The sequence below is a fragment of the Impatiens glandulifera genome, chromosome 3 (assembly GCF_907164915.1).
Source record: "Impatiens glandulifera chromosome 3, dImpGla2.1, whole genome shotgun sequence".
NCBI classification, from domain to species: Eukaryota; Viridiplantae; Streptophyta; class Magnoliopsida; order Ericales; family Balsaminaceae; genus Impatiens; species Impatiens glandulifera.
This window is the reverse complement of record NC_061864.1, coordinates 20,257,606-20,284,620: the sequence shown is the minus strand read 5'-3', so window position 1 is coordinate 20,284,620 and position 27,015 is coordinate 20,257,606. Positions and strand designations below refer to the sequence as shown.

Sequence of the window (27,015 nt, the reverse complement as noted above, 5' to 3'; positions counted from 1 at the left end):
CAGAGACTAACGGGTTCTATTATTTTGGTTCAGGAACCAAATAGTATAATATCCAAACCTTCAGAGACTATTCCGCATTTAACTCATAAATTTATTAGACTTAGATCACATGAATCTAAATTATTAGATATTTAAAATCAATTTAAGTAAAAATAATTAAAGTACTAATATTTGAAAAGTTGAAATTTTAAAAACAAATTAAAAGATTTTTGTATACATAATTGTGATTAAAAAAGTATTAATTATGAATAGTTTGATTGTATTAATAAAAAAAAGTATGTGAAAAGTGAATAAAAAAAGTGATTTTTGTGACCAATTTGTAAATAAAATATTACAAAAATATTTTTGATCAAACAATTTTTTTCTTAGTTGTTATTAAAATAATAAAAAGTGAATCCAACCAAAGCCTAATAATTTATAAAGTGGAGGTGAATATTCACCTATAAATTAAGTAATTTTCTTTCATGTTATATTCATATATACTAACTTAAGGATATCTAGAGCATAAAAAACACAAGAATTTTACAATGGCAAGTTTAAGAAGCATTTATTCTTTTCTCATAATTTGTTTCTTGGTTGGCCTTCTCTTGTGTTACTTTCCTCCCCATCACAGCTTCCACAGGTACCAAATGACTTCACCATAACAATACTCATTCTTTGTATTTCTAATTAAATTATAATTGATTTGATTTGTTTTATTTTGATGGCAGGAGAGACCAAATGACTAATATTCATAATATACATAGAGCCTTGTAGCACTTTTGCATCCTGCAATGAGGCTTGTCTTAATAGAAAGTTTCCTATGGTGGATCTTGCAAGTCTACAAATGGAAGCCCCAAAGTTTGTTATTGCATGGCTCATAATTAACTTCAAGCTTATAATCTTTTGTATGTTTAAGTCTTATTCAGACTCTCAACTCTTTAGACTTATGTTTAAGATTTTTTCTTTTGTAAGAACTTGTATCCTTATTTGGGGTTGCTGGATTTATAAATAGAGACCACTCTTGCTATATTTCGGAGCACAAAAAAATCACCATTTTCTCCATTTCTTATTAATTATCATTTTTTATTTACAATTATCCATAATTAATACTAAATTATTATGAATAACTACAACAATAATTCAAACACTTTCGTTGATTTTTTGTCATGGATAAACACCATGATCAAAATCTTGGTCATAAAGTTCTTTTCATGATCTTACTATGATCGTGACCAAAAAATTAGTTATTGATAAGAATACTCTAATGATAAGGCATTAAAAAAATTAAAAAAAAATTAAAATACAATCTCCCCGTCCTCTTCTCCTTGTTCATGTTCATAACTCGAGACATAAAATAGTAACTAATAAAGATTACTAGATAATAATTTGGTATTTTGTTACTATTATAATTTTAATTATTTTAAAATTATTAAAATAAAAATGATTATATTTCTATTTGAGATAAAAATTCGATTGAATTAGTTAAAAGAAATTTAGATGAATTTTAAACATAATAACTTTCTAAAATAAAAAAAATAAAAATACAGTTTAACTTCCTTCCGTCTTCCCCAACCAAACCTAGGGTTTTTCTTGTAACCCAACGATTCCAGAATGCACTATTATTGCTATCTGCACCGGCCACGTGTATTTACAGCCGATCAACCGTTGAATCCTCTTCATTGAAGGTTTGTCCTAATTTCTACGACCTTCTTTCATCTTGGGGTTTTGATAATAAACTATCAGAATCCTGATGTATTGTACTTTACTTTCATTGATTTTGAACATCCAAGCGCCTTTCTATTACTTACTCTTAACGTTTTGCTTGAATTTCTACTCAAATATATGCTGTGCATGAAATGTTTGCTAATTGATCTCTCCAGGTGAGAAATACCTGTCAAGCAATCTTCATCATGAATGTTGTCATGATGGGCAAGTCTAATTTCAAGATGAAGATAAGATGCTTTGACCAGAGGTTCTTAGTTTCCTCAGCCCCTCTAGTCCCCACCATACAACTTCCATCTCAAATGTATGATGTTTTACTATCTTTAATTTGCTTATCCCTTTTAACACAGGTTTTATTTCTGCAAATTCTAGGCATTTCATTATTCCTTATTGTTAGTTGATGCAAATAACTTAGCACTTGTGTTCTTCAATTGATACATGAGCCAGTTTGTGTATACGGTTTGCAGGGAAACTCATTTATGGTATATATTGCCACATGAGGTAAAGGATAAACATTTGTTAGATCAATATGTTGAACTTCTATCACCATCAGAGAAAGAAAATGTGCTCAGTATGAATGGGAAGGACCTTAGACAAAGAGCTTTGCTTGCACGCACTTTGGTTCGCACTACAATTGCAAGATGTAATCTATCTTTTTTAACAACTGTGCTCGTTTAAATTTGTTCACTTCATCTTTCTTTCTTTAGGTTTTATGGGCATGCTTATCTTAGTCAAAACTGATGGACATAAACTTAGTTTTTAAAGAAGAAAAATTCAAATAGATCTTTTGCATCTTGCAATATCTTTAATTAAAAGATGCTATTTCTAACTAGATCAGATCAATTCTCAAGTCTGTCCGAGGTCCTTGAAGTTTAGAAAGAACATGCATGGGAAGCCTGAGGTTTGTCTGAAGCTTTTTTCTGTATGATTTAATGGATTACGAAATTGATACTTTTTCCTCTATTATGTTGGACAGGTAGAATGGCCCAACGGTAATAATCAGCAGCAACTGCATTTCAACCTTTCTCATACTCCTACTCTGATAGCTTGTGGAGTTACAATGAATTCTCCAGTTAGTATTCCGATTCATGTCATCAATTGAGTGAATTAAATCCTTAAAATACAAAACTTGAACTATACAATCCCTCTTTTTTATTTTCAACTAGCTATGATGGACATTTTCCATTATTATGCTCATAGATTGGTATTGACGTGGAAGAAAAGGAACGAGGAATAAAAAACGATATCATGGCTTTTGCTAGGAGGTACTTTTCCCTTCACGAGGTGGAGTTTCTTGCTTCTATTCCAGATCCAGAATTACAGCGGCAGGAGCTCATAAAACTATGGACATTGAAGGTCAATTTTATAGTATTATATAATTCTTTAATAACTCTTTCCATTGAAACTTGTCATTTGAGACCAAATTACTCAATAAAACACTCAAAGTTAAAGCTTGCAATATTGAGTGCAACTGGTGATTGGTTTAATTGTTGTCTATTCTTCAATGGAATGATAGATGTGGTCTGCATATGCATCAATGATGATACAAAAGGCTTATTTTTTGTAACTTTGGGTTTTTTTTTTGCATTATTGTCAGGAAGCATATGTTAAAGCAGTGGGGAAAGGCTTCTCAAGTTTTCCCTTTAAGACTTTTACAATTAAGTATGCGGCTGTTTGTGCCAACAGAAGTCGAAACATCACAAGCATATCAAAATCGGTATGTGAGAAAATTTGGTAATTGTGGATACTATCAGATTAGAGTGTACACAATCATGCTTATTTTGTAGGACCGCAAAGTTCTTTGCTGGACAAGTATTAATATGCCAGTGATTTAATAGACATTGAAAAAGAAAGATCTGATTGTCCAACCAAATACCGATAAAGATAAATTTGAACTACATGTTGATGCTGATTTTCTCGGTTTGTTGTTATCAGGATAAGGAAATAATAGTTGATTCTGTTGAGAGCAGCCCGTGTACTGAATCAAGCAATTGGAATTTCATGAATTTGGAGCTGGCTGGTTCTCATTATGCTGCCATATGCAAGCAAAATGATGGTCAGATTGGCACTACTTATATTATTGTTTTTATACACGACAAAATGAATGCTCAAATCTGTCGTGCTCTCATTATCTGCAGGCAAAGACGGAGTTCCAATGAAGTTAAATGTGTGGAAGACTATTCCTTTTGTTACAGATACATGCGTTTCTGGAACCGATGAAGTTATATACATTTAACTTAAAAGGCGGGTTAAAAGTGTTTAAAAGTCACACAATTTAGACCTTAGCTTAGTTGTTTAGTGGAGGATTGTAGAGTGTTTGTATCATGCAAGTAGATTTTTTTTTCATTTTTAATAAATGTTTATTTTATTAATTATGATTATTTTTTTTTAGAATGTTTAATTATGATAATTAATTTAATAAAATAAAACAAACAATATCTAAAAAAAAACTATTTTGAATTAAGAAGAACTAATATGACACATAGTGGCAATCAAAGTGTTTCTAGATGAAATCGAATTTGTAAACCAATTTTTATCACTAAGCTACTATTGAACCCGATCATACACTTTTAGGTTTTTAAATATAACATCATGCCAATTATAAGAGCGAAGTTCTACCAATTGAGTTATAACCCCGAACCAAGTGAGGAGCTCTATCAATTGAGTTATAACCCCGAACCAAGGGAGGAGCTCTATCAATTGAGCTATATCTCGAGCCAAGGATTCCATAGCGCGACACAATTACATTGGTCTTTTATTATTTTTTTTAATTCCTATTCACCATAATTATTTCCATATCTAATTAATTTGTTGACTCTTGATCCTTGCATCCAACTATGTATCTACATTTTAAAATTGTTACTAAAAAAAAAACCAAACTGAGTTTTTAATATTAATAGTTTTATTTATTTGTTCCATAACATTTATCTTATTCTGAATTATTAATAAAGGAATAAGTGTTTAAAGATATTTAAGAAAACTGGAAAAAAGAAGAGAAGCTGAATTATGCTACGTCTGTCAAACGGTCTACGTCCTTACAGAAGATTACTACCCTATCCATCTCTTGTGGCTTTCAGAAGATTTGAGTAGAATTCAGGAAGGAAAATCTCCTCTCTTTCTCTCTCAACCATCCAAGTCGCCGTGAGTTTCTCTCTACACTAGTTCATACAGTTCTTAATTCCATAAAAAAATGGATTCTTATGTTATGTTTATCTTGCTGAACTTCAGACTTCTATATAATTCTATCTGTATGCATGTATGTTTGACTGTACTACCTCATTCTGCTGGATTTTGATTTTTTATTATTGTGTAAAGGTCCGATAATGAACTATTTCGAATACTTAACTCTAGAAGAAGAAACCTAATTTGAAAGAATAGGAAAATTATGCAGGTCAAATCTAAAGGTTGAATTATGGCGATAAATTCACATTCAATTCACCTCTTCAATGACAAAGGCATCACTATAGGATTCAGATCTAGTACGATGCAGTGTGTTAAGCTTTACAGGAAAGGAGCCGAGGTATCGAAAATTGGGTCTAATAGCATGCCAAAGTTCTTAGAACTGTTGGGAGGGGTTAAGACGAAATGGCATGGTCTGAGGTTAAGTTATCTGAATCCTCCTCCATGTGAGGTGCTGAAGGTTTCTTCTTCAATTTATAATAGTCAGACACAATTAAAGGTAGAAACTTGCTCCAAAGACTTCATGATTGTCTTGTACTAATATTTTAATGTTGTTTTTTTACCTGTTTCTTTTTCTCTAAGGAAAGAGGGAGTTTTGACTCACCATCACCATCAGAATCAGAATCAATTATTATGAGCTATCTAAGGAACCAAGTTTCGACCATAATTGTTCTATTTGCATGCTCACTCTTGGTTGCTCCCATGGCAGAAGCTGTAGATGCCCTTAAAACCTGTTCCTGCTTACTGAAAGAGTGCAGGTAGATTGTCTAAATTTGGCTTCATTTAAAAGAGTTATCACTTTGTCTATTCCTATTGACTGACAAAGATGATTATGATGATGATGATCCGTGGTTAGGCTAGAGCTTGCCAAGTGCATTTCAAACCCATCATGTGCAGCTAATATTGCCTGTCTTCAGACTTGCAATAATCGACCCGATGAAACAGAATGCCAGGTGTGATTCCGTGTGCTTGTTTCATGAAAAAAGTGGTTATTGGATAAAATTATCAAAATGTCTTTAGTTAATTGGGTACAGTTTATTTCTTTTTAGTTTTGAATCTTAGTTCAAGAAATAACCAACTTATTTGGTTAAAATTTAGTCTCCTTCTTTGATTTTCTCAGTTATATCATTTTAATACTCGGTATATATAATAATGCACTCTTTTTTTTTCACTTTCCACAGATAAAATGTGGGGATTTGTTTGAAAATAGTGTTGTAGCCGAGTTCAACGAGTGTGCAGTCTCACGTAAGAAATGTGTACCGAGGAAATCTGATCTTGGGGAATTCCCTGTACCTGATCTAGCACTTACTGTTAATAACTTCAACATCAATGATTTTAATGGGAAGTGGTATATTACCAGTGGCCTGAATCCCACATTTGATGCATTTGATTGTCAATTGCATGAGTTCCATGTTGAGAATGGTAAACTAGTTGGAAATATATCGTGGCGAATTAAAACACCAGATGGAGGCTTCTTCACTCGTTCGACTGTTCAGAAATTTGTTCAAGATCCTGCACATCCTGGGGTACTCTACAACCATGACAATGAATATCTTCATTATCAAGATGACTGGTAATTTATACTATCTTTCTGTAAACTTGCTTATTTGGTTTAGCCCTGAACCTGTTACATTTGTGAGAATATCGGCTATAGATACCTTAGGCAAAACAACAATTCGAAGCCCAAAAGATATACCTAAGAAATGTATACATTACAATTCTCAACTTAGGCTTGTTTTAATCCAAATAAACCATTATCCATCATTAATCACTTCCTCCATCAAATTATTAATAAAAAACTATATTCTTACTTTATTCTTTATAACATTTTAAAATATTAAATATTAAGATTATTTGGTCATTTGACCCAATAACCCACTTCTTACAAGATTTTTATTCTAAAATCTCATATGAAACAAGCTCTTAGACTAGTGCCTTGTTTGATATGGAGTTATTTAATGAACCAAATAGGTATATAGCCTAAAAGGGTATCAAAGTAATTGATTACTATAGCCTACATTATCAAAAGTCTTTTCTTGTAATTTAATCAACCATGAACCGATGTTGTGTTATTTGGTTATATTTATACCAAAAACACTTTTATCACATCTTATTTTTTCAACTATCTAATCATTCAATTCATCAATTAAAATATCGAAATATCCTTACTTGATAAACTTTAAATTTCAAATATCAAAGGACATTATAGTAATTGAACCAATTAAACTTAAACTCATTCATGAACTTCAAATTGGATCATTTTGTTGTACTCTCGATAACTTATAACGGATAATGTCTGTCATGACTTTTACTATAATATCTTGCTTTTTTCAAGTGATGTATTTGTTTGTTTTCGTTTGGTGAAGGTATATTTTATCGTCAAAGATAGAGAACAAACAAGACGACTACATATTCGTATACTACAAAGGTAGAAACGATGCATGGGATGGATACGGAGGAGCTGTTCTATACACAAGAAGTTCAGTTTTACCCGAATCCATTATCCCCGAAGTTTCAAAAGCAGCTCAAACAGTTGGTAGAGACTTCAAGGATTTCATAAAAACGGATAACAGTTGTGGGCCGGAACCTCCATTAGCGGAGAGGATAGAAAAAACAGTTGAGCAAGGAGAAAAGACTATCATAAGGGAAGTTGAGGAAATAGAAAGGGAAGTTGAGGAAATAGAAGGGGAAGTGGAGAAAGTGAAAGAGACTGAAATAAGTTGGTTCAGTAAGCTGTTTGAAGGACTGAAAAATGAGATTCAAAAAGATGAGGAAAATTTGATTAAAGGTTTAAGTGATGAAGAAATGGAGCTTCTTGGTCAACTTAAAATGGAAGCTAAGGAAGTTGAAGAACTATTTGGAAGGGCATTGCCTTTGAGAAAATTGCGATAGGAAGTGAAACTCGAGGAATAGGAAGTGACACTCGACGATCGTCGATTGTGTTGATTCTTTTTCTTATATATATTTTGAATTTACAAATACAATTGTTTTGTTTTCGATTAAACATTTATGGTATAGAGCTTCAATCTTATGTCATGACTATTAATTTAAAGTTAGCAACACAACCATTAGGAATTACAATTTGATTTAGTTGGTTAGATATAATTAATTAAACAATGATCTCATGACAATATAATGACTTAAATATATATAAATAATAGTTTATTTCTTTAAGCTTTTAAATATATAAATAAAATAAAATACTCTCTAGGCCCTAAAAATTAGTTTTTAATTGAAATTTTGGTAATTTTTTAAATAAAATAGTCTTCCCTATCTAGGGGATTCCCTATTTTGGGGATCAATCCACGAATTCCTCATTGCTGCAGGTTTTCCAATTATTTTCATTGATTGAATTATGCAATGCGTTTTCACTCCTCACTTTGTTGTGAGCGTGAATGGTATTCATGGAGGCTTTTTTAAGGGTGAAAGGGGAGTAAGGCAAGGAGACCCTATATCTCCTTACCTATTTGTCTTAATAATGGAAATTCTTGACTGCATTTTAAAAATGCTTCTGAGAAGTCATCATTTCAAATTTCACCCGTACTGCAAAGAAGAAGCAATAACCCATATATGTTTTGCAGATGATCTATTTTTTGTGGCTTATGCGAATGTTGAATCTGTTAGTATAATCAAAGAAGCTCTAATAATCTTTTCGAGTATTACAAGTCTATACATCAATGAGGACAAAAGTCAGGCTTTCTATGGAGGGTTAATGAAGAAAGGAAAGAAAACATTTTCAATATTATGGGAATCAAGGAAGGTGAACTACCAGTGAAATACCTTGGAGTACCCCTGTCATCAAAACAACTCCGATACAATCACTTTAGACAACTGGTAGAAAATGTTAGAAATTCTGTTTTGGGTTGGGCTACGAAAAAACTGTCTTATGCAGGTAGAATCGAGCTCGTTAAAAGAGTCATTTTTGGAATTATTGGCTACTGGGCACAACAGATAGTCATCCCAAAGAAAGTAATGGCTGAACTCGATAGAATCATGAGAGACTACGTATGGGGAACACAAGGCAGAGGAGGAAAAAAAGTCAAATGGGAGGATGTTTGCACTCCCATAGAAGAAGGAGGACTAGGAATAAAAAGTTGTGTTGAATGGAACAAAGCCCTCACCATCAAGAGCTTATGGGAGTTTGAGCAAAAAACGGACTCCCTATGGGTCAAATGGGTGCATACAAGATTTATGAAAGAAGAGCAGAGTATCTGGACACTAAGTATCAACGAAAGAATGACATGGTCATTGAAGAAAATTCTAAAAACAAGAAAAGATGTCTTTCAAATGGTGAAAACCACAATTGGAAATGGAAGAGGGGTATTATTCTGGCATGATCCTTGGCTGGATAATATTCCCATTATATTCAAAGAAGAAATGCAAGGAAACAGAGTTAGAAGAGAATACATCAAGTACTCATTTAGAGACGTATATGAAGGTAGATGTGATTCACTTTTGAGGCGTATTCTAGAAGGTGATAGAATCCTAAACCTAATGAGGCAGAAGCAACTCAATGAAAATAATGATGAAATAAGCTGGAAAACAGAAAGCAATGAGAAGTTTATTACAGGAAAGGCATGGGAAATGGTTAGAACAAGAGGATAGGAGGTAGATTGGCATAATGTGGTATGGTCTCCAAAGATTATTCCTCGTTACCAATTTATTCTCTGGCTGGTATACAGGAAAAGGCTGACAACAAAAGACAGAATTTGAAAATATATAAACATTCCTGATATCAACTGTGTCCTATGTTCGAGAGTTGAGGAAAGCATAAATCATTTATTTGGGGAATGCTCTTTTGTAATACAAATCTGGAGGATGTATGCTGCAAACATGAACATCATCAACTTTCCAAGAATATGGGAAGAAATCCAAGAGTGGATGAAGAATAAAGCAAAAGGAAGATCCTTCTATGTAAGTATGTTGAAATGCTATTTTGGAGTAGTAATCTACAATATCTGGAAAGAAAGAAATTCAAGAACTCACAGTGGAAGAAGTAGAACCGCTGAAAATATTTGGAGAGATATAACTTCAGATGGAAATGCACTCATTCAATCCTGGAGAGGAATCGAAAGGAATGAAGAGAATAGAAAGCTCTGCCATATATGGGATATTTCGTTTGAGAAGGTCACAAGTAGAATAAAAGTAAAAACGCTGTAGGCGCTAATTGATTATTGTTATTGTCTGTAATTCAATTATTGTTTCATTGTCAAATCTAGAAATTGTCTAGATCTGATCTTAAATTTTTGTATTTTTTTTCCCTCTTTTGGGTTTTTTAATGAAATGGCACTAAGCTGTTTTTCCCCAAAAAAAAAAAAAATTATTTGAAAAAATTAAAATTTTATTTTAATAAATTAGTTTGGTATAAAATTTTAAAATATGATAGGAAAATACTTCATAATAAATTATAGGAGAATGAATGGAAATATATGAAGTTTTTTATTAAAATTTATTTCAAAAATTCAAAATATTAATTTCAATTGATTTAATCTTGCATGAGACTGGACAATGTTTTGACCAATTTGACAGTGGGTACGAATGTTGGAAAAGATTGAAGCAAAACAAATATCTGCCACGCTTTTTCAAACACAAAAATAATTATATATATATATAATAAATAAGTAATATATATATAACACCCTTATACAGTACAGAAAGATAAAATATTTTTTTCTCTCTTATATTTTTTTAAAAAAATATTTTTTATTTTTTTTCAAATGAAGTAGGTGTTATGTCGAAACTGTATATACAAAGGTGCTATATATATCATTACTCATAATAAATAGGCTTAATTATTTAAAATTAATATTTTTGTTTCAATATATAAATCTAAATTAATAATAAAGTTTTCATTTCTAACTATTTGTAATGCAAATGTAAACTAATGGGATGTCTATATATTTTGTTTAATTTTCATTTTTCATTCATATTTTTTATTTTTAATATAAGATGTTAGTATGATCTCGAAGTCATAATAACAGTTACTTCAAATGAGAATCATACTTGTAATCTTTGGTCTCTTAAAAATTACTATTGATACTTGAATTACTTTAGTTAGTTAATTTATTTTTTTATTTAAAAAATTAATAATACAAAATTCAGACTTGTTGGAGATAAAAGTAAAACAACTACTTATCATTGAAAGGCTTGATCCAACTTAAGGTGGATTGACACATATCCATTCCAAATTACTTGAAAATATTTATGTTTATATCATTCCCAATAAAAAGATTGAATAAGATTGTCTATGATTTTTCTTTTGGAATAGATTTCTCATGTAGTCAATATATTATTGCAAGCTTTCTAACATTCAATTTCTTATTTGAGAATCTTAAATATATTAGATGAATTTGTCCATGGAATTAGTGGAACTTAGGAGGATAATTCTTTTGTTGTAAATGAAAAATTCTTTATGAAAATAAATTGTGGTTTGCTCCAAGTAAATTTGTTGTCTTTATGCAAACAAAAAATGTTAATAACATTCACAACTCTCCATGTTGGCTCTTGTAAGTAAAAATTAATATTAGCATACTATACTTAAAAATTATTTGTAAGAGATGTGTGTAAGACCATCTCCAACGGGCACCCATAATGCGTTTGGGGTGCCTTTTTTTGCTCCAACCCAACTGCAAAAAAAACTCAAAAGAGTTTTTTACCCTCTCTCTTCCAATCAAACGCACCAAACGCATATATGCGTTTGGACTGTACATACTGCATTTTGGGCATTTTAAAAAAATGGCCCTCAGGTTATATTTTTTTTATAATTTTTAATTTTTTTACATTTAAATTAATCCTTCAACTTATATTTTTTTTTTTATTTTTAAGATAAAAAGTTAAATTGTTTTTTAAATATATAATTAAATCATTAAATTTATTATATTTATTATATTTGAAATTTAATCTAATTTATTTTATATTTTATAATTTACTTTATATTTTTAACTTATATTTTATAATTTTAGTTTTATAAATTATCTTATAATATGTTAACAATGTTTGTTTTAATATAATATGTTTGTTTATTTAAATATATTAGAATTATTTTGTTGTTTATGAATTATTGATATATAATTAATTTTATTTTAATTTTATTAAATGAAAGAGAAAAGATTGGGGTTAAATATGTAAAGTTGATAAATATATAGATAATATTAATTAGGTTAAAAAGTTAGTGTGAGAAAGAAATATTCTAAGAATATTCTTCTAGGTTTGAGAATGAATTTTTGGGTTGGAGATGAATTACTGTTTGATGGGATGTTTACTGCATTTTGGGTTTGAGAATGGGTTTATAGGTTGAAGATGGTCTAAAGATGTCAATTATAAATTGTTATGGGACTTTTTATTTGAATAACCATTAAAAAAAATATATGTCTGATAATAATAACTAAACAAAGGGTTAAACAAATCGCAAACACACTTAACAATTTAACCAGGCGCAGAACTTGTCGTATGATGGGTTCGAACCCAGGACCTCTGAATGAAGCTAAGGATATCTACATTTTATTGTCGCTGGGCTAGAAGGGAAATTTGACGAAATGACCCTAAAAAACATCTTAAATGCGCTTGTGACCAACGCATAAAATTAATTGCGTTGGTGACCACTTCAAAATATTTTGACTGAATTACCCCCATCGCGTAACGTGAAAGGCAGAATCGTCTCGCGATGAAAAAATCTGTGAAAAGGGGGAGGAAGACAAAACAATGAGGAGAGAGAGAAAAATGGGGGAAGAAGACAAAGCAGTGAAGAGAAAGACACGAAAGGCAATATCGTAACGCGAAGGGCAAGATCGTAACGCGAAGGGAAGATCGTCTCGCGAATGGCAAGATCATCTCGCGACGGCACTATTAAAATAATGCAATTATAGACTGACCAAAATATTTTTTCACCGCGAGACGATTCTGCCATTCGCTTTACGCGACGGGATAATTTCATCAGAATATTTTGAATTAATCACCAGCGCAATAAATTTTATGCGTTGGTCACACATTTAAGTTATTTTTAGGGTAATTTCGTCAAAATTCCCGCTAGAAGAGAATCATATATAGTCACTTTATTGAGACTTTTATTAAACTAACATTCACATTAAAATATATATATATATATATATATATATATATATATATATATATATATATATATATATATATATATATATATATATATATATATATATCATTGTCTAACATTATAAATAAAAACAAAACTTATAAGAAATGTAAGGATATATCTATGTATATTTATAAAATTATTTGGTTAATTTTAAAATAAAAATAATAAATAGTTTTAATTATAAGTTCTATATATATATATATATATAAATATATATATATAAAAAAATAAAAATATAAATTTACTCTCTTATAATATATATTTAAATTAATCACAATTTTTAACTTGAACAAATTGAAATTAAACATTATTATAATTATATATACATATTTACAAATCAACTTACTATTGTTCTAATAATTATTATATAACTATAATTTTAATTATTAAATTACTTAATTTATTAAGTAAATATTAAAATAATTTTAATTATAAATATAAAAAATATTTTAGTAAAAAAAAATTAAATCTAAAATTATTCATCTTTTATAAAAAAATTTAAAACTCATAGATCAAACAAATTCTTGGGGTACCGGATTTAAACTCTATTTTTGCAACTTGTTAACTTTATTTTTTTTTCAAATAATATACCAAATTATTCTTCAAATGTATTGTTATGTCTGAATTATTTCTATTCTATATAAATATGACTATTTAAAAAATAGAAATAATCAATTGACCAATAAGAAGGGTACTGCTATTATTGATGAGACATATCGTATAGGCTGAGTCAAACCTACAATTGATTCGGTTTGAATTATGCCATTTTATGTTAAAAGACAAATCGATTTCATTTTAAAGCAACTTTTTATCTTATGCCCTGTTTGTTTGTTTGTTTGTTTGATATGAGATTAATTTAAATTGTTTTGAGTTAAATTATCAAATTAAATATTCTTATAATTACTTCATATTTTAAAATGTAATGAAAAATAAAATAAAAATAGTTTGTTTTTTGAATGATAAATTAATTAGATAGTTAGTATAATAATCCACACAAACAAAGCCTTAACTTGAATTCATATCCAAATTTGATACATTGCTTCTAACTACTACATTGTAACCATCCATTTTAATTGTTCAATCCTTATAAGGACCAAATTCAAATCACAAAATATGTGATTCATCTAATATAGAACTTTGATTTATAAGACTAATAATAAAATTACATAAGAGTCAATCGCACTCTGCACATAAAATTGATAATCCTAACAAACAACCTCCAAAGGTAAGAATAAATATAAAAAATCAGGTTAGCGAGATTATCTCTATACTGGGACAAATAACAACATCTGAATGATGTTAACATATTGGCTATTAAAAACATAGAGGCTATTAAAAACATCGAAACGTCACCTAGGTTTAAAAATAACTTGAATTAAGAGAGAAAAGGAACTCTGTAAGCAATTGAATTGCAATAAAACACAAAGAAAACGACTAATCAATAACTTAACATAAACTTAACTTTCAACAAATTTAAAGTCACTCCTCATTACCCACATCATTTTTCATTACAGTCAAACTCAGGTTAATTATGAAGACCGAACAAATGAGATTGAAGAAAGAATACATACATATAGGTCATTCAAACACGAGAAAATAATATGTAATAATAGTTGGTTAGAGATATGCTAAATTGAAAAAGTTCTTATGATATTGATGAACTAAGATTTTGACAGGAAAAAAAATTATTGCTATTTTGTGAATCTAAATATGTTATTGACAATCAAACTCAATGAAAAATAAGAAAAGACAATTATATAATTGAAGTATTTAAAAGTTTTTGTTGAGTATTTTTTTTTTTTTCTGTCACTTATATTATTTGTTTTCTTATATTTAAAAATTGATATATTTGATTGGTTTCATTTACTAAAAGTATTAATATAATAATAAAAAAAATTGTTTGAAATACGAATTTATCGTTAAGAAGTCCAAAATGTGGGAGAGGTTCATTAATCAAAACTAGACAAATCCTAGTTTTGATGATAAAATGACAAACAAACGACCCAAAAATTTCTGAATGGTAGCATTTAAACCACATTACAAACACAAATTACAATAAACAAAGACTATAATCTATCTATCACAATCTATGTTGTCTCCATGTCCGCCTTTTTGATCATACTGCCTTCTTCCACGTCCCCTTCTCTCTCGTTTTTTTATGAAGGGAGAATGAATTAAAGTAGTACATGATGATATCTGTCTTATCTCATTATTTAATCTTTTTCAGTATAAACCCATATTAATATATCATTATTTTAGAGCATTTATCACTATTTTTCTTTACTTTAATTTTACGTGTTTATGTGTTTAAAGATTAACCATTTAGTTTATTATTTTCTTTAGTTTTATGCTAATATCAATATTTTTTTAATTTAAAAAGTATATTATTTTATTATATATTAAAAATTAAAAAGATTAAATAAAATATGAATAATAAATAATGTATAAAGTGATGAGTCATACATAAGGACAAAAGAGGGCAACAAATTTCTGTTCCCAAATCCCCAGCCAGCCAGCTAACAAACTCCATTTCTTTCCTCTTTCTTTCTTTTCTAGAAAGAGAGATTTTTCATCGTCGTCTTCATTATTAGGATTTGGATATTCTTTTTAAGTTATGCAGGAGCCGCCGGCACAGCACCAGGGTGGCCTTCCTCTTCCGCCGCCGGCGGAGAAACAACAGCCCGCCATTTTCAACTCCTCCTCCTCGTAAACAAATCTCTATCTATGAAATCTCTGTTTTTGATTGAACATTATCTAGCTAATTTCAAATGATATGTTTGATTTCAGAAATAAGGATTTAGAACCAGGAAGGTGTAAGAGGACTGACGGGAAGAAATGGAGGTGTTCTAAACCCGCCGTCGCTCCTAATTATAAATACTGCGACAGTCATCTCAACAGAGGTGGTCGTACTCCTCGCCGCCGTTCAAGAAAGCTTGTGGAAGTTGATCAAACTCATCATGACCCTTCTTCCCATCATCATCATCATCATTTCTCTCCTCTATTTCTTCTTCCTCCTCCTCCTACTCCCGATCACCACCACCACCACGGAGGAGGAGGAGGATCACATGATGATGATGCTTATTTTCCTTCATTCTCTAATTCCCAAGAACCAAACAAATATAGCGGAAATGAAGTAGCATTTGAGGATGAATGGAACCAGTTGCTTTTGAAAGATATGGGATTCATGATGACGACCACGGCAGGAGATGATCTCTCTGTCTCTGTGGTGGGTTCAAGTTCAAGTTCAAGTTTGATGATACCCAATAATTACCAGTCTTCTACAGTTTCTTCTCTTACTCTATCAATGGCAATGAGGACTATGTCTGCCTCTGCTGATGGTAGCATTCAAGATGATCAAATGGGTCTTATTAAATCATCTAGTTTGGATATGGATCACCAGCTTATGCAGAGAGATCTGATATTAACCAATAATGATGGTGGGTTTCTACCGACGGCGAACTTACCGGTTCAGAACAAGAGAAGGCGGATGGTTTCTTCAGATAGGGATGATCAGTTACTTCTTCCTCAATCAATGGCTATGGCGGCAGCAGCAGGAGGTTACATTTTGGATATAAATGTTGAAGAAGAAGAAGAAGAAGATGATGATAAGCCATTAATGAAATCGAATTGGTCGTCTTCTGTTCCAGATGGTGGGCCTTTAGCTGAGGCCTTGGGTCCATGTTTACCATTTTGGGGAAGCGATCCGATCGAGTAGAGTGTGGGAAATGTCCTCCGGCGGCGGCGGTTGATCGGCCGGAGTTGATTATTTTCAGTGATTTTCGTAATCTTTAATTTTCTTATGGATAAAAATGAGAGACTTATACAATTTGTTTGATTATTGTTTTCAGGGTTTGTTGGATTACTCTCTTTCTTTCTTGATTTAGATTATAATGTATGTTTTGTGATGAGCTTTAGTTTGCTTCAAAATTATACAGTTTGTTTTTATTAATTCATCTATGCAAATTGGGAGCTTTAATTAGTTGTTGGTTTGAATAGAAAACATAATTGATTAATTTTTTTGAAAATATTTAATTAGGCTGTTTTGAAATATAACCATATGTATTCAATTCATAATAGCCAAAATAATAAACTATTACATTAATCTGTGTATAAATATATTCAAATATAATGTTCAAGTTTGATTGACATGTCATAATAAATGCTTTATATTCATTTATTTTCTCATTTTATATTTTATATTAATTCATTATATATATATAATTAATAAATGAATTAATTATAAAAAATTATTATAATAATATAAGTGTATATTTTAATATATTTTATTAATATTAAATATATATAATATTAATTATGGCTTTTTTATACATTGTATTACCTATCTCCCTATATATTATACATTCTCTTGTTTTAAATTGAATTTTGTTCGAAATTATTCGCAATATATATATATATTTTTTTAAATTGATCTGTAGGAAGAAGTGTTTTTAATCAATAGACAATTAGGCTCTCAAGAGAAATATTCATCTTCAATTTCATTATAACCAATCGAAGATAAAAATTTCCCACAAGATATTGATGATAATTAAGAAATTCAACCAATGTACTTTTAACGAATAGACAACCGAACTCTTCTGAGAAATCTTCATCTTCAATTTTTCTAACCAATTGAAGATGAAGATATCTAAGAGATTGAGAAGAGTCTGATTGATTGACTATTGGTTGAAAGAAAATCATTAGTTTCATTTGTAGGAGAATCTCAAATTCCTTAAAAAGAAGAGAATACTGTGCTATTTAAAGACAATGAAACTTATTTGACAAAAAATGTCAACAACACATTTGTCGGTGGGTCGTTGATAGTCTAAATATCAATTATTAAGGACGACGATAATTTTAAAATATCAACCACGACGATAGCATACTGTCGTGGCTGATATTATAGATTATTACTCACGACGATAACATAATGTCGTGTCTAATAATCTTTTTAAAAATAGCGGGATAAGGGCGGAGAAACTTGACTTTTAGCCACGTCGTTCATGTCAAAAACTGTCGCTGATAATGATGGCGAGAAAGGGACGAGAAAGTCAGAATTTAGCCACGGTGCAGACAACGAAAGTCGTGGCTGATATTTTTTTTATTAACTACGGCGTCACTTCGCCGTCACTAATAATTTTTATTAATCATGGCGGTTTAGTCGCTGTCACTAATAATTTTTATTAACCACGACGTATGTTTGTCGTCGCCAATGTTCATCGTATTTCTATTAGTGATTTGTGCATATTTTAAACACAAATTAACTTATTTATAATATTTTAAATGATTTTAGAAATTTATAAAGTAAATTCAAACAAAAAATAAATGTAATAAGGAACAATTTCAAATAAAAATAAATATATAAAGAGTAATTTTAAATAAAAATAAATATATAAAGATCATTTTAAAACAAAATTATACATACAAATATTTAAAACTTAATCGAATATATGGAGAACATTATATTCATTACCCCTTAATAATAAATATATAAAAAATAAATTAAAGTTGAAAGTAGTTTTGGGTGCATGTATAGAATATAAATTATATATAAGTAAATTATAAAATAGTATAGATTATTGTTATTAGGTTTGAATTATAATAAATAATATCATTATTCTTTATTACTATGTGTTTGATATATAATAATATAAGAATAAAAAGAAAATTTTATTATTTTGTATTTAGTATATATTATAAAATAGTATAAGAATAAAAACATAATTGTATTAAAAGTAAAAATATAAATTTAAAATTATTTTTATGTAATGAATATTTAATTATTATTACTCTCTTAATTTATTTATTATTATAAATTATTGTATTATAATTATTTAATATTATAATTATTATATTTAATAAGTAATGTAATTTTAATTAAAATATAAATATTAATTATAATATAAATTTTAAATTATATTTATTTAATTTAAATATGATTAATAATTGTAATAAAATAAATTTGAATAAAAATAATATATATTAACAATATTATTTCTAATCTAATTAATGATAAATTTATGATTTTTTTAAATATAAAATATTGTAAATTAATGGTTTAAAATGTAAACTTAAAATTTTTATTTAATTATAAATTCAAATCTTAAACAAAAATTGATTTATAATTATCAAAAAATTTAAATTAGACACAACAACAAAATTAATTATCAGGAAATGGGGCAGTCCAAAACTAGTATAGCTGCTCTGAGTATAAGTTAACTATTAAAATAAGCTAAATAAACTACATGTAAAATTGTAAATAAGCTAAAATCAAACTAACCAAAATCTAATCATTTAATAAATAATATACTAATGAAACTACCATATTTCTACCAATAAAAATTAAATGATAATAATATGAATAGTTCAAAGTCTGCATAAGAAGAAAAACAGCTACGTCTTGCAGAGAACAACATTTTACTGCCAATGAAAAACATACGAATATAATAATCTTCAGGTTAATTCTATCTCAACCAAACTCGAACATGGCTGGATCTAGGCAAGCTTTGATTATAATCCGCCACAAATACCTCAGAATCATCAATATCATCACTATAATCATTATAGACATGATGGTCTTGAGCCGGTCCAGACATCCTTCTCTTAGCCGAACGCCAATTATGCTCTCTTTCCGGCGTCACAGGTCTTGTAGTTCTCGGAGCACTGTGTGTCCGAATCTTCGCCTTGGCTGATGCAGTGTCGGACATGTAATTTGGATGCACCACAGATCTTGTTGGAGTCAAGGGTTTTGGGTAATTGTTTGTCTTGGGATGTTGATCAACAATGTTATGATACGATTTGGAAGGGGACGATAGGGAATTGCGTCGATTGGATTGTTTTGACGGGGATGGCGAGAAATTATGGGATTGAGAAGTGTCCATTCTGATTGTTTTGATCATAGTCAGGTTGGTTTGATCGAACGAGGTTCTTCCTGTCTCGAATCTTGAATCGAGTTGTTCTCGACTACTCGAAAATCCCAGCCGGCGTTTACAGTTTAGACAGTCTTCTTTTGTTGGAATTTCTTCCTCCATTTCTGAGTAAATATCGCTGTTGCTTTCATCTCTTGACTACAATAAAACAAAAAAATAGATGATATGGAATATTAATGGGCGATATTTATTTATAGAGAAATGATACATAATCTCTACTCTAAAATCTCGACTCGCAAAGCGAGGGATCTCGTCCTTATACAAAAGGACCTTGCAGTTATAAAAAAAAAGATTTCGCCGACTAAGGGTCCCTCTTGTATAACAGTTAGGTCCCTTTGGTATAACAGCGAGATCTCTTTCGCTATTATGCAAGTCGCGATTTCAGAGTAAAGATATCATTTATCTTATTTTTAATAACCATATATAATTATTACTCATATATTTTTATTTGCTTAAGAAAATTATCATAATTTTGTTAATTTATTTATATTACTATATTATTTTTATTGAAAAAAAACAATGAGTAAATAATAAATATTTGAAAATTTTATTTTGTAGAGAATTATATGTATTTCAAAATTTAATAAGTTATAAAATTTATAATAGAAGAGAGTTAAATAATCTTACAAAAAAATCTCTTATACCATTACTCAAAATCAATATATTTTATTTATCTTTTTGAAATTATATAAATTTATTTAAACATTCATTTTGCAATTAAGTAACTATGGAGAACAAAAATTTGGCGTAATGAATGATGTCGAAAATAATATAGTAACACGAGAGAATGAACTTGAAAATTGAATTTGTTCTCCTATTAGATTTAAGTATAATCCCGTGTTATCACGTTACACTGCCTATCACACTAAATTCCCCGCTTCGGCTTTTAGGGCTGGTTTAGATTCAAGTTTTTTTAAAAATAATTTGTGTTATTTAAAAAATAATTATTAGCGATTATTTTAGTTAATTTGCTATAATAACGGTAAGTAGATCTTACAATTGAATTTCCGGTCTCCTTGAAGGTAGCGGAGGAAGAAGAAAGTCTCCGACTGCGTTGATCACAGAGTTGAGTCTGTACTCGGACCATAGATTGCATACATTGGAGAGTCATCTTCGTTCTCCCTCTAACATTGTGTCCTCTTACCAATGCTTGCAACTTCACCAGTCCCTTCAGTGCCTTCAGTGCTTTCCTAGCCTGCGTGATGTCGCAAATGTAAGTTTCAATACTAATTTCATTTGTTTTCGATCGATCGATTCATTCATTCTTAGATCTATTACCAGATATCCTCTGAAAGCCGTCTGAATCATAATCGCCGCGAAATGTAGATGTTCTCTGATTCGCATCGCGGAAATCGGAATCCTTGTGTTGGTGGTGAGCCTTATGACTTCCATAGCCGCTTGTGCCGCCTCAGCTGCCGCGGCGGTTGCTAAAGCCGCAGCAATGGTACATCTCTTCTCTACTTCCATTGATTCGTTAGTATTTCTGTAGCATGCTGAATTTCTCGCCATTGCATGATGATGATTAACCGTCTCTGAAATTGCGTTAGTGTTGATAATGTTGTTAGTTTCTTCATTATTGTGCTGTATAGTGGTCTCGCGGAACAGAGGCTTGCGGAAGATCCATCTTCTTTTTCCTCTCTTCTGCGTAAATAATTGATTAGGCATATAAGTATTTAGTTCATTGTTATTGCAATGATGGTCAGAAAACTAGAGTTGAATAGTATTAATTACCTTTTCATCTTCATCTTGTTGATGTTCTTTGGAGGGTGAGCTGAAAGCCTTCTTGACTACATTCAACCATGAACTTCCTCCTACCTTTCCCATGTTTATTCGTTAGCTAGGTTTGGTTTTCCCTTAACACCCTGTCCAGAAATTGTTCTAGCTATAAAAAGGCAGTAAGAGGGACAGAGGGAGAGAGAATTTGACTAGTAATTAAAGCTAGAGGGGAATGGGGATGATAGTGTTGTCTTGTTCTGGGCTTGAAGAAGTAAATTTATGACTTCGATGGAGAACAGTCTTCACCTTATGAACAGTTAAAGTTAAAGAGAGCACTAGAGGGGAAACAAAAGTAAAGGAAATTAAAGCAAACTAGGGCTTTGATGGGTTATTTGGATAATACGTAGTTTATTTTAAAACAACTATATCTATTTGGCTTAGACCTTGTCGGAATTGGGTTCTTCAAATCAATCAAGTCATTAAACAAAATACTAAAATATTATTTATTTTAAATTATAATTATTTATTTTATTTATATATATCAATACCTTTTAAGTTTTTTTACCAAAAAAAACATCATCATTTCTTCAAAATTATCACCCATCATTACCAATAATCATTTTCTCTCTCCAGGTTATTTAAATAACCTGAATCACCGAATAAGCCCTTAGAGTATTGAAAATTTAGTTTCAACTCTATTCAGTTTTGTTTTGGATAGCTTGGTTATTAATTTATATTATTAATTAAGCACACTCCTAAATGTTAGAATAAACCTTCATCAAACAAGGTACCTTGATAAAACAAAGGGAACCAAGTACATATTCTCGAACCAGATTTTAATTTCACTATTGGAACGCCCGACATGTATCACTACTTCTATCCCATCACCGATTAATCGGGTACTCGATCCCCGACGGGTACCGCATTACTCAATTAAAAAACTTATAAGATTATAAATATTGAATAAAAAAACACAACTTTTATAAATAATTTTAAAATAGTATTATCGAAATATTAAAATATAAATAAAAATATTACTTATCTATCTACTTAAATCTTGAAGATAAATTAGTGTAGAGAAAAAATATAATAAAAATTTTAAAAAAATTGAGATTAAATATAAAGAATGATGAGTGAGAAATAATATTCTATTATTAAATAAAAGTTATAATTAAGATTTATGTAGAGAAATAATTTTTGAGAAATATAAAAATTTAAAATTAGAGGACAGTGTATTTATGACAATGTTTAAATTGAAGTGTGGATAAGATCAAATTAAATGTTGTATTTGTAAATAATGAAACATTTGAAAAGTTACACATTAAACTTTAATAAAAAATAATTAATTTTAATATTAATATAATCGGGTATGAGTATCGGGTTTGACTTTCACACACTCTCCATCTCCAACCCCGTGCCCGACCGGGTATCTTCTCCCCTTCCCATGCTCGACTCCGGTACCAAACCCAATTTAAAATACCCGAACCCGACTACTAGGTACTCACGGATTTCGGGCATACGGATACTCATTGTCATTCTTACCGTCACATCACACTACACAATCAAATTATAATTTTTAATTTAAAATATGATTGTTTTGTCCCTCCCTAAGAGGAACTGGTGATCCCTTAACAGTGATCCTAACTACTGATAAAGATCGTTGAAAATTACATATTCATAACCTTGGCGGATGTGAGATTAGGTAACCTAGTGTTTCAGTTGGATTCATGGTAGCTCTTTGAAGTTATATGATCAAAGTAGATACAATAAGTATATATAGTTATTGGTGTTATTATTTGGTTTATGATTTGGTTCGAGAGAAACTTGCATACTTTTTAGAACAAGGTACACTTGACAAAGATGATCGCGAATTCTATATTCACCTTCGCTTCTTATACTTTCACGATGCATCATGGATCTCTTTGAAGGTATAAAAACAAAGTAGAAAAACATTGTCAAATTAGAACTCCTTTGCTTGAAATGACTTTGGTTTTAAGTGAGTTTTTTTTGGTGGGAATAGTTAGAACATCATGAGTATTTATTAAGAGGGTGTAGGTGTAAGCGAAACTGACTAAATCACCTGAAATCGAATGTTGTTGAAATATTATAACCTAGTGTTTTTATTTTATGTAATATTTAGTGAACAATAAAATCAACTTAGTCCTTCTAATACTCTAACCAACTAATAAATCAAAAATGACAATTTGATATTTACAATTGATTGGACCGAACCAAACTAGTTATTATTCATTAATTGGCTTTTTTTATTAATTAAATAACATTTTCAAAATAAATAAATATATCAAAACAAATTTATAGAATATAGTTTACAAATAATTTAATTTTATCCAAATAAATCCATAGACATAACCTGACAGCTTTTACTATTATTATTTATACACTAGTCTACTCTCTTTAGTCTATAAAAAGAAAAAGAAGAAGAAGAATAGTATTCTTTTTGGCATTGGATGCTCTCTAGTCTCTGCCTATAAGCTACTAGTGCAGGCTACAGCAGCTGTTTCCTGCATCAAATACTGTGTTGTATGTATCCATCCACCTTTGGAATTCCATTACCAAAAAGCTGCTTCCTTTGATGTACAGCAGAGAATGTGTATTACACTCTTTTTTCTGCTAGCTCACTCAGGCCTTGTTTAGCTAGTTATAGATAAAGCTGTTTTAACTTTATTTTTTATTTATATATTTGATTAAAACCAAATAACAGTCATTTTTATAGATTAAAAAAACAGAAAAAACCCAACATCAAACTAGCTTCTTATTACCCTTCCTTTTATCTTTTACTAGTTTTTGGTATTACTTTTATTGTGTGTTATTTGCTGACATGTATGTACAATTTTCATTGAAGATTGAGGGAAGAAGAGTGTATAAAAGCATGTGAATTCAGTGGGTTCCACATTAAAACAATGACAATAAATATGATTGAAGTCTTTCCAAATAGGCCCACATGTGGTTTCATTTTTTTATAACTAAATCATGCAATTGCAAGTGTAAAAACAATACTGATTAGGGAAAGAACAATAGAATAGTCTTACATAATCTTTTTCTTGGGTTACAATATAAGCTTATTTCATCAAGATTTCCTCATATACAACTTTTTCCTCATGTTTATTCTACTCACTCTCGTCCTATTTTGATGATTCATTAGTCTCCACTTCCGTGTCAACTCCAAATTTCTCCCCTACAATTGGTTTGATTGCTTGAGGAATTGTTTCAACATGCTTTATTTCTAAGGACGGATGATCATGAACCGGTTCTACATGCATCGATGATTCTAAGGAAGGATTAGAAGGAACCGCTTGAACATGCATTGATGATTCTAAGGATGAATTAGAAGGAATCGCTTGATCATGCATTGATGATTCTAAGGATGGATTAGGAAGAATTGCTTGAACATGCACTGGTGATTCTAAGGATGGATTAGAAGGAACCGCTTGAACATGCATTGGCGATTCTAAGGATGTATTAGAAGGAACCCCTTGAACATGCATTGTCGATTCTAAGGATGGATTGGAAGGAGCCGTTTGAACATCAATTGGCGATTCTAAGGATGGATTAGAAGGAGCCGCTTGAACATTAATTGGCGATTCTAAGGATGGATTAGAAGGAACTGATCGAATATGAATTTGTGATTCTAAGGACGGATTAGAAGGAATCGCTTGAACATGCATTGGCGATTCTAATGACGGATTAGAAGGAACCTCTTCAACATGCATTGGTGATTCTAAGGACGAATTAGAAGGAACCCCTTGAACATGCATTGATGATTCTAAGGACGAATTAGAAGGAACCGCTCGAACATACATAGATGATTCTAAGGGAGGATTAGAATGAACCTCTTGAGATGATTCTAAGGATGAATTAGAAGGAACCGCTTGAACATACAACGATGATTCTAAGGATGGAGGAGGATTAATCGCTTCAACAAACTTTGGTTCAAATGACGACGATGTGTTCTCAACCATGACCGAGTTATCCTCGGCCATGGGAGGAACATTAACTACTTCCTTAATCACGGGCTGAGAAATGTCAACTAGTGGCTCTTCTATGGGGGTCTCCTCATCCAACCCATTAGTATCGGGCTTAGAATCAGACTGATACTCGATCTTATTATTAGCTGCAATGGCTTTAGGTTTATCCGGAGGCAATAAAGGCTCTTCACGACTATCTGACTCCTTAGGCTTGCTCGCACAACTTCCCATCGTAGTTTTATTTTACTCCTAATCTCTCACGAGATAGATGTAGAGGCTGAATATTGGTGACGATAAGAATGTCTGTATAGGGTTCTTCTCTTTTAGAAAAATTGAGATCTAGGAGTTGAATTGAAGAGATAAGATAGGATATTAGCTAGGTTTAGTATGATTGGATCTAATAGTTTTATAAGATTTTGAATTGAGAACATATATTGTTCTTGTTATGAATGTGGTGTAGGGCTGGTGAGGGATTATAGGAGGAGGATTGAAAGGAACCAAATTTGAGCCCTACATTTGCATGGTCAAATAGTCATGATGTAGAATTTTATGGAGGGACATTCGGACTTTGTGTCTAATTTTCCTTATACATAACTAATCTTATGCATTTTTTTATTCACACAAAAAGGTTTAAATAATTTATTAAACTAAGGTTTGGTATGAAAACGTACAACTTCATTTTGTTGTTGTTTCAGAAAGTCCATGTTAGGTGTATTTATTGGTAAATCATTGCCTTACAAAATGATAAACCAAATAAGAAAAATGCATGACAATGATGACATATATAATAATGAAAATAAACAAACATAATCATTTATAATTACTAGTTATATTTGAACGTGTCTTTATAATAGTTATATATCATTTTTTTTAATCAGCTCAGCACTCCTGAGTTAAAAAAAAAAGATGATTTGATAATCAACGTTTAATCATATTTCTAACTAATTTAGAGAGTTTCAAATATTATTTAGAATTTTTGTTTGGTAAAGATTTTAATATTTATCTAGGAAGGAGTTCCATGACCATGTAATTATGGTTCAAGAAATTATTTATAGAATTAAACATCGTCTTTTATTTAGACCTAACCTTGTGAGTAGAAAACCATTTCTAGTTATCGAAACCTATAACTCCATGAAATTGGCAACATAATTTGCAATTGCATCTTACAACTTATTTATTTTTATTGTATTTAAACTAATATTATATATAAAAAAATTATACTTATTTTTAACTATATTGGTAAGTTTTAGGTTTGAGTACTTAATATAACTAGACAGGCCTTTCTAGTTGAACTCCATAATATATCATTGCATGCATTTGCTTGCTTTTCATATTTTGTTTCGAATTTTGCAATTTCTTTAGCGGCCCTTTCTTGAACATCCTCTTGTGAACT

The 27,015-nt window shown here is 30.4% G+C and overlaps 4 protein-coding genes across 11 annotated transcripts; 3 read left to right on the top strand and 1 right to left on the bottom strand.

Annotated features, from left to right (window-relative positions):
• Positions 1 to 1,545: 1,545 nt before the first annotated feature.
• On the top strand, positions 1,546 to 4,091 carry LOC124928671 (4'-phosphopantetheinyl transferase gsp-like). 4 transcript variants are annotated; one of them, XM_047468921.1, is made up of 9 exons: positions 1,546 to 1,668; positions 1,917 to 2,008; positions 2,172 to 2,347; positions 2,538 to 2,605; positions 2,681 to 2,776; positions 2,905 to 3,060; positions 3,302 to 3,421; positions 3,640 to 3,769; positions 3,843 to 4,090. In XM_047468921.1, exons 2-9 carry the CDS (start codon positions 1,929 to 1,931, stop codon positions 3,938 to 3,940), a joined length of 924 nt encoding a protein of 307 aa, XP_047324877.1. In that variant the 5' UTR covers positions 1,546 to 1,668; positions 1,917 to 1,928; the 3' UTR covers positions 3,941 to 4,090. The 4 variants fall into 4 exon arrangements, with proteins under 4 accessions (XP_047324877.1, XP_047324879.1, XP_047324875.1 ...); XM_047468923.1 differs by lacking the exon at positions 1,546 to 1,668 and having other exon boundaries at positions 1,860 to 2,008; positions 2,543 to 2,605; positions 3,843 to 4,091; XM_047468919.1 differs by lacking the exon at positions 1,546 to 1,668 and having other exon boundaries at positions 1,860 to 2,008.
• A 617-nt stretch (positions 4,092 to 4,708) lies between these two features.
• Positions 4,709 to 7,920, top strand: LOC124928668 (violaxanthin de-epoxidase, chloroplastic). Of its 4 annotated transcripts, none has more exons than XM_047468913.1 (6): positions 4,709 to 4,845; positions 5,096 to 5,383; positions 5,467 to 5,642; positions 5,741 to 5,837; positions 6,066 to 6,457; positions 7,251 to 7,920. In XM_047468913.1, the coding sequence occupies exons 2-6, from the start codon at positions 5,117 to 5,119 to the stop codon at positions 7,774 to 7,776; spliced, it is 1,458 nt and encodes a 485-aa protein (XP_047324869.1). In that variant the 5' UTR covers positions 4,709 to 4,845; positions 5,096 to 5,116; the 3' UTR covers positions 7,777 to 7,920. The 4 variants fall into 4 exon arrangements, with proteins under 4 accessions (XP_047324869.1, XP_047324870.1, XP_047324871.1 ...); XM_047468914.1 differs by having other exon boundaries at positions 4,749 to 4,845; positions 5,083 to 5,383; XM_047468915.1 differs by lacking the exon at positions 4,709 to 4,845 and having other exon boundaries at positions 5,057 to 5,383.
• A 7,688-nt stretch (positions 7,921 to 15,608) lies between these two features.
• On the top strand, positions 15,609 to 16,709 carry LOC124929961 (growth-regulating factor 8-like). The gene is made up of 3 exons (XM_047470337.1): positions 15,609 to 15,700; positions 15,782 to 15,935; positions 16,155 to 16,709. Exons 1-3 carry the CDS (start codon positions 15,609 to 15,611, stop codon positions 16,707 to 16,709), a joined length of 801 nt encoding a protein of 266 aa, XP_047326293.1.
• Positions 16,710 to 19,403: 2,694 nt separating this feature from the next.
• LOC124932313 (protein IQ-DOMAIN 17-like) lies at positions 19,404 to 21,891 on the bottom strand. 2 transcript variants are annotated; one of them, XM_047472931.1, is made up of 4 exons: positions 21,652 to 21,891; positions 21,199 to 21,561; positions 20,918 to 21,115; positions 19,404 to 20,058 (listed from the first exon to the last, which is right to left on the bottom strand). In XM_047472931.1, exons 1-4 carry the CDS (start codon positions 21,742 to 21,744, stop codon positions 19,456 to 19,458), a joined length of 1,257 nt encoding a protein of 418 aa, XP_047328887.1. In that variant the 5' UTR covers positions 21,745 to 21,891; the 3' UTR covers positions 19,404 to 19,455. The 2 variants fall into 2 exon arrangements, with proteins under 2 accessions (XP_047328887.1, XP_047328888.1); XM_047472932.1 differs by having other exon boundaries at positions 21,199 to 21,558.
• Between the last annotated feature and the right edge of the window lie 5,124 nt (positions 21,892 to 27,015).

What these genes read in the sequence shown, in the direction of transcription:
- LOC124928671 (XM_047468919.1), top strand. Translation starts at nt 1,893, where the DNA reads ATGAATGTTGTCATGATGGGCAAGTCTAATTTCAAGATGAAGATAAGA. An exon ending in GAGTTACAATGAATTCTCCA is followed by an intron (nt 2,777 to 2,904) that starts GTTAGTATTCCG and finishes TTATGCTCATAG; the next exon opens with ATTGGTATTGACGTGGAAGA. An exon ending in GCAAAATGATGGTCAGATTG is followed by an intron (nt 3,770 to 3,842) that starts GCACTACTTATA and finishes CATTATCTGCAG; the next exon opens with GCAAAGACGGAGTTCCAATG.
- LOC124928668 (XM_047468913.1), top strand. Translation starts at nt 5,117, where the DNA reads ATGGCGATAAATTCACATTCAATTCACCTCTTCAATGACAAAGGCATC. An exon ending in ATAGTCAGACACAATTAAAG is followed by an intron (nt 5,384 to 5,466) that starts GTAGAAACTTGC and finishes TTTTTCTCTAAG; the next exon opens with GAAAGAGGGAGTTTTGACTC. An exon ending in CTTCATTATCAAGATGACTG is followed by an intron (nt 6,458 to 7,250) that starts GTAATTTATACT and finishes CGTTTGGTGAAG; the next exon opens with GTATATTTTATCGTCAAAGA.
- LOC124929961 (XM_047470337.1), top strand. Translation starts at nt 15,609, where the DNA reads ATGCAGGAGCCGCCGGCACAGCACCAGGGTGGCCTTCCTCTTCCGCCG. An exon ending in ATTTTCAACTCCTCCTCCTC is followed by an intron (nt 15,701 to 15,781) that starts GTAAACAAATCT and finishes GTTTGATTTCAG; the next exon opens with AAATAAGGATTTAGAACCAG. An exon ending in GTTCAAGAAAGCTTGTGGAA is followed by an intron (nt 15,936 to 16,154) that starts GTTGATCAAACT and finishes GAATGGAACCAG; the next exon opens with TTGCTTTTGAAAGATATGGG.
- LOC124932313 (XM_047472931.1), bottom strand. Translation starts at nt 21,744, where the DNA reads ATGGGAAAGGTAGGAGGAAGTTCATGGTTGAATGTAGTCAAGAAGGCT. An exon ending in CGGCTTTCAGAGGATATCTG is followed by an intron (nt 21,116 to 21,198) that starts GTAATAGATCTA and finishes GACATCACGCAG; the next exon opens with GCTAGGAAAGCACTGAAGGC. An exon ending in AGGAGACCGGAAATTCAATT is followed by an intron (nt 20,059 to 20,917) that starts GTAAGATCTACT and finishes GTTTTATTGTAG; the next exon opens with TCAAGAGATGAAAGCAACAG.